General features: G+C 33.5%; 1 protein-coding gene across 3 annotated transcripts in view; it reads right to left on the bottom strand.

Annotated features, from left to right (window-relative positions):
• LOC110291309 (pancreatic alpha-amylase) overlaps positions 1 to 6,281 on the bottom strand; it is a 10,732-nt gene that overhangs the window by 1,411 nt on the left and 3,040 nt on the right. Inside the window, exons 4-9 of one of the 3 annotated variants that reach the window (XM_021158383.1) lie at positions 5,938 to 6,003; positions 4,564 to 4,697; positions 3,716 to 3,838; positions 3,524 to 3,623; positions 2,146 to 2,264; positions 1,911 to 2,036 (exon numbers count right to left, since the gene is read on the bottom strand). In XM_021158383.1, coding sequence (XP_021014042.1) covers positions 1,911 to 2,036; positions 2,146 to 2,264; positions 3,524 to 3,623; positions 3,716 to 3,838; positions 4,564 to 4,697; positions 5,938 to 6,003 — 668 coding nt within the window. Of the gene's footprint in view, positions 1 to 1,910; positions 2,037 to 2,145; positions 2,265 to 3,523; positions 3,624 to 3,715; positions 3,839 to 4,563; positions 4,698 to 5,772; positions 6,004 to 6,281 lie in introns of all 3 variants that reach the window. The other 2 variants (XM_021158385.1, XM_021158384.1) reach the window with 2 other exon arrangements.

The raw sequence follows: 6,281 nt of genomic DNA on the forward strand, positions 1-6,281 counted from the left end.
AAAAGGTCTAACAGGAACCACCTGGGATAGAATTCATTGATAACAGCTGGGATCAACAAGGGCTCCACCTAAGATTCACTAATCTTAGAAGCCAGGGTTAAGGGCTTCACACCCTTGTCATAGTTCCTATTTTAGTCTCTTGTATAGTCCACCTTCCCCTTAGGCCATTGTAAATACGTGTGTATGGGTGTAACTCTGCTATAGTTCTAAATATCTATTCTGGTTTCTCCTTTGGTCTGAAACTTCCTTCTTCCTTAGTGATGGTAAATTCCTGTGTAAGGGAGTGACTTAGCTTTTACAATCTTACTGAATTCCAAGCCCTTGATCTTGGTCAAGGACTGTTGGAACACTGGCGGAAGGCTTTAGCCATATCAGAATTCAATTTTAAAAAGCACTTATAATAGGAAAATACTGAAAGAGAGCACGTGGATCCATACACTAGACTAACACGGGAATGGAATGTGGGTAGGGAACACTAGACTCCAGGAGGAGAGTTTCCTTGAAACTCTTTGCCTCATGAGTGACTTTTAAGCCTCTGGGCTTGTCCAGTTGACTCGACTGGAGAGCGTAGCACCCCAAGTCATTATTTTAAATGTCTATTTGTTTCACCGCCTGTAGTGACCAGACACACACAGAGAATTCAGAGAAGCTCAGCACTAAAGTTCTTCTGTGATTGTCTTCATTTCCAGTCTGTCCTCTGCTGGATTAAACTATGATTAACTTTTTAATGGCATTCATTCTTCAAAGGTTCTTAGATCACATGATGCCGCATGAATTTTTCTCAAATAAAACATAATCTAGCATTTCTATTAATACATACACGTTTGTACTAGAAAACGGTTTACATAAAGTAATTCTACTTCTAAAAAATACAAGTTCTCATTCAGAAAAAAAAAGTTATGTACTTCAATTTTTTGTTGTTGCCAATAAAACATGATTTAGATAAAAAAAAAAAGAAAAATATTTACAACCAGAAAGAAAGCTGATTTAGAGTTGAAACAGTTCACTGTCTCCCAAAAAGATTCTCTGAGATACAATGCTTTTTTGATTTGTTTTGTTTGTGAGATGAGACCTCTCTACCCAGCCAGCCATGACTATAGTGAAATTATTTTACAGATCAAGATGGGTTCAAATTCACAGCAATAGAGCTGCTTCTTCCCCCACAGTAACAAGCAACACTACTGGTATCGGATCTTGAATACTACAGAAGAGAGAGTCATAAAGGAAGACTCAGAGAGAAGTACTACTAGTTAAAGAACAAGAATGAAGGTTTTAAAGCCTGAGTAAACAACCAATTGAAGAAACTCATACACCAAATGCAAGTACACAAATGCTTTTAAAATTCGTAAAACATGCATGTACATAATTGAAGACCCGATATAAGCATAATGGATTATGTATAAGTTATAATCAAAGGTAATGGGAAAAGCACTCCAGTACTAGTATGGCACATTTTTAATGATGTTGATATATAGTTACTATTTATATACTTGTAAAATGTGTGATCCAAGCTTGTAAGTATGAATATACGCTACTGTCATTATACATTATGGTTAAAGATCAAGTTCTTGTTGGGCAGGATGTGGGGGATGGGGACATCCTCATGGAGACAGGGGTGGGAAGGAAATATAGGATGTTGAACAGTTGGAGGGTGGGCAGGAGAGGGGTATAAAATCTGGAGTTTAAATAAATAATTTAAAAAAGATTAAATAAAAAACAAAATTCTATTAACCCAAAGGAAAATAAAAAACCAAATACCATTTTTCTTATCAATATTGAATATTTACTTGTGGCTTAAATTCATTGTCCAAAAAATTATCACATATGAAAACTATAAATGAACAGGGAAAGAAAAGAATCATCTTGGAGTATAATATTATACAACCATTCCCCAATCAATATCCACTTACCAGTCATCATTGTTAAAGACAATGAAGCCTCTGTTTCCTCTGCCAAAAGCTACTTGGTTGCTGTTATTATCCCACCAGTTTGCAAAAGGCTGACCATTGACCACATTCCTGAAGGCAACCATGTTCCTAAAAAACACAATATTGCATAAAATGCTGGTACCCTTTAATTCAACAGCTTAAAATAAGAGGTTAAACAACTTCCTTATTAGACAAGATCTGAAGGGAACATTCCCACCTTATTTGACGCCATCTATGTTCACAGACCCAGTCATTGCCACAAGTAGTGTCTGCATTAATGGTCACTTCTTTTGTTACTCCATTGTTATTGGGTGGTCCAATCCAGTCATTCTGATCCTTAATTATTGAAAGAATCAAGTCATTTGAATGCTTGTAGCTCCCTGACTCTTGCAACTACAGAAAACCAAAACCAAGCCTGCCATGCTAATTCTGTCTTTGCAAGTGTCTAATTTTTGTCTAATTTCTTCAGTGTTTTCACAGGCTTTCACTGAAATCTCAACTTCTGTTCAAACTCAGATTTTCTAAAAACATATTAACAACATCAGAAAAATTTTAATCATCCTATTTTCTGCTCAGTATCACACATTAGTGTGACTGAAACAAGTAAATTAGAGTAAGGAAAACTGGAAAATTACAACCTGAGCGATCTACATCAGTATACATTGCATATGTATGCCTCAGTTTATGCATAAAGGAGATAGGTAGTTCTATATAATTAAAGAACATATATAAAAACGTTTTCATGTAATACTTTCTAAGTTAATAATAGTTAATTTATTACTAAACTGTTTGTTAAATGTGCTAAGAAAATATTCTAACTTTATTAAGTTACCCAAGTATAAATGAGCATCTTATAATGGTAAAATATTTATTTTTCTGAGAAAAAAAATCTCATTCTACTCATGAAGCCTCTTCAATAAAAGAATACATTGCAATACAGAACATGGGGACTCTTACCTTGAAAGGAAATGAAAAATATATGTCAGATTTTATAGAGAAGTGATGTTTGCAATTTATATTTGATATGTGTTGTAAGGATACTATCTTCCACTGAGATAGGAAACTTCACATAGCCTTTCAGATATCTGATTGTCTAATTGTTTAGTTCAATTTTTTAATTGTTTAAACTTGCGCACATAACAAACAAAGACATAATGGTTATAATTCAATTCTTCCATGGATTTATTAAGCAAATCACTATTCTGTGATTCTCAAAAGTCATATCTATTATAATTTCTTTGATTATCATTAAACAAGCAGCTTCCTTCTCATTCCACGGGGGGGGGGGGATATTTTCATATGATGACATTGATCGTACCAAGGGCAGAAAGAATTTGAAATTCCCTTTAGTATTAACAGCCATAATTCAATATCAACTCTAAGAGTCAAGACTTTCTCAGGCATAACTGTTTCTGTATTTTCTCATCACTTCAGCTATGCTTTCATTACCAGGTGCTTCTTCTATGTCCTTTAGACAACTGTAGTGAAGAAGCACTTAATAATGAGCATCATATGCTTTGATGTCACATGAAATTAAAACAGAACCACTTTATTTTTCTATATTGAAAGATGCTTTGGACAACTCCAAGACTTACTTTTCCATTCTGGAAATTTCTATTCCAACGGTAACTTGACATTACTCTTGTGAATCCATAAGGATGAGCCAACATAAATCCGACAGCCATTTTATACATTCTGAAAGGTTCAAAATAGTGTTAAAGCAGAAGTATATAATANTTTACTGTCATTAAATGCANGCCCANNNNCAGCAAAGAATGTTGTCCTACCTAGCATCCCAGAATGTCAGGATGGATGATCCTCCAGCACCATGTCCTCGCTGATTGTCATGGTTGTCCACAAACACAAGGGCTCTGTCAGAAGGCACCATACCCCAACCTTCTCCCCAGTTCCTGCATTTGAAAAAAAAAAAAACATATGATTCTTTCACAATGCTTAGCATAAAATTACATATGGCATTCACAATTATCTAAATAAATGACAATTTCATACAAAGTATTACATAAAGAGATGCATATATATATTATATATAATTGTATATATACACATATATACAATTTTCTATGATAACATACATGGGAATTTTATCCAGATTTAGGTTTTACTATATAATCTTTTGTTTTGATTTTATTTTAGATTTTTAAAATTTTATTGTAACATTATGGACTTGAATATTAAGACATCCATGTTATATAATACAGAATGGAAATGAATTTATAACTCTGCTTTTACATTCACTTTTAAATTTCAATTAATTCCCTAATGTAGCATAAATAAATTCCCAAGTGTGGTCACATTATAGGGATCACTTTTAGTATAACTATTCTTAGGATGCTACCATATTTTTAGTAGGCCATAAGCAAACATTCTTAGACTCTAATGGACTTAACACAACCCAACAAAACTCACTAATACTGATACTTTACTGATACTTTAGATTTCATCTGTTATCAGGTGACTAATGTATCAAATGAAAAACATAATTAGTTAAGGATAAATGAACAATAAGCCTAACTAATAATCAATTATTTAAGTTGGAATATTTAAGATATATCTTACTGATGCCAAATGACAACAGATGTATGACAGAACAAATGACAAAATGGTATATATTTACTTTAAATAGGACATCTTCTCTCCATTCCACTTGCGGATAACTGTGCCAAGTTTTGCACCAAACTTGAATTCTGTTACACGGCCATTTCCAAAGTACTCACTACCTTTAATTGCCTCACCACCCAGATCAATGACCTAGGAGAGACATTGGGGTAACTATCATTTAAATCATATTATTGAAAGATAATATTATATAAAATAGTTCTGTTATTTGAATGTTACTCGTGTCTTTCTGTTTACTGACATTCTGATTTTATTCATAAACCATATTTCACAATATTGAAAGAAACCAAATTACAATACAAATTACAAAAGAGTCATTTTTATCCTCTAGGATGACTGTCAGAAGGGAAAATACACTATTCAAATAAGGTAATACTTGCCTTATCAACATTAGAAGTGCTTATAAACTCATTAACTTTCTCAGTATATTAGAGATACAAAAGTGTCATCCTCAGTGCACTTCAAATGAAATTATTCCTTTAAAAAAAAAAGGCTTCATCTATTTGCCTTAAACACCTACAACTCTGAGAGATTGGCTGGAGACAATAAGAATTATGATTTCTGTGTCTTGTAAAATGCTATCTTTGAATATAAAAGATAGATAAATGAAATTAGCTCTGTCTTGAAACATGTTGTGATAAAGAATTAAATGTGCACATTCTGATTAACACCACTTGTATTTTTAATGGCAGAATGAGAAGTCTACATATGACAGAGTTATTAACCTATATTGATAATTACATGCTTAGAAAACTCTGCTGTCAGTTATCTGGTTTACAAAATGACGACATTTAAAGAAAATCCCATGAGACTTTATACCCCATGAAAAGAACTATAGAAAACTGAGGAAAACGGGGTACAGGGAGTCTTCCCAAGGGAAAAGCACAACAATTGGTTGTCCAGTACCAAGTCTACCTTGATACTGTACATATAGAGAGCAATAGAACTGAGCCACTTACTCAGTTGAAGCACTATGAACTACATCAGTTATGTTTAGGAAACATATGTGTATGTGTTATATGTCTGAGTAGATATATACACACATGCACACATATACATACAATAACAGTAAATAAAAAAGTAGGACATGAATGTGAGGGAAAATATGGAAGGGTACATGGAAGTGTTTGGAGGTAGGAAAGTGAAGAAGAAAATATTGTAATTAAAGTATAATATCAAATTTTTAAAAAACTATATATTGTTTTACCTCTTGGAAAATGAAAGGTCTGCTTCCTTGGGAGAACCATTTTGTATTGAGATTATGTAGTTTGTCCAAAACTGCCTTTATGTCTCCAGGCCACATATGCTTAGCAGCATCAAGTCTGAACCCTGCTACACCAATGTCAATGAGATGGTTCATATAGTCAGCCACCTTGGTACGAACATAATCTTTCTCAAGTGCAAGATCCAGAAGGCCAGACAGACGACAATTTCTGACCTGTTGAAAAAAATGATTGATTTATAAAATGTCATTTCTGTCTGAGAATTTATTTCCTCATTCACCCATTTACACATTTATCAATAGCAAATTTTATATGGGTTTTGATTGGAACATGGAATGCACTGATTTTCTAATGTGGACTCAGACTCTAAAATTTCTTGTAACTATAGAGACTATCAGAGATTAAAATAGGTGAGCATTTTAGTTGGTTCATTCTCATTTCTGATCTCCTCTCTCTCTCTCTCTCTCTCTCTCTCTCTCTCTCTCTCTCTCTC

Source organism: Mus caroli, chromosome 3 (genome assembly GCF_900094665.2).
Source record: "Mus caroli chromosome 3, CAROLI_EIJ_v1.1, whole genome shotgun sequence".
NCBI classification, from domain to species: domain Eukaryota; kingdom Metazoa; phylum Chordata; class Mammalia; order Rodentia; family Muridae; genus Mus; species Mus caroli.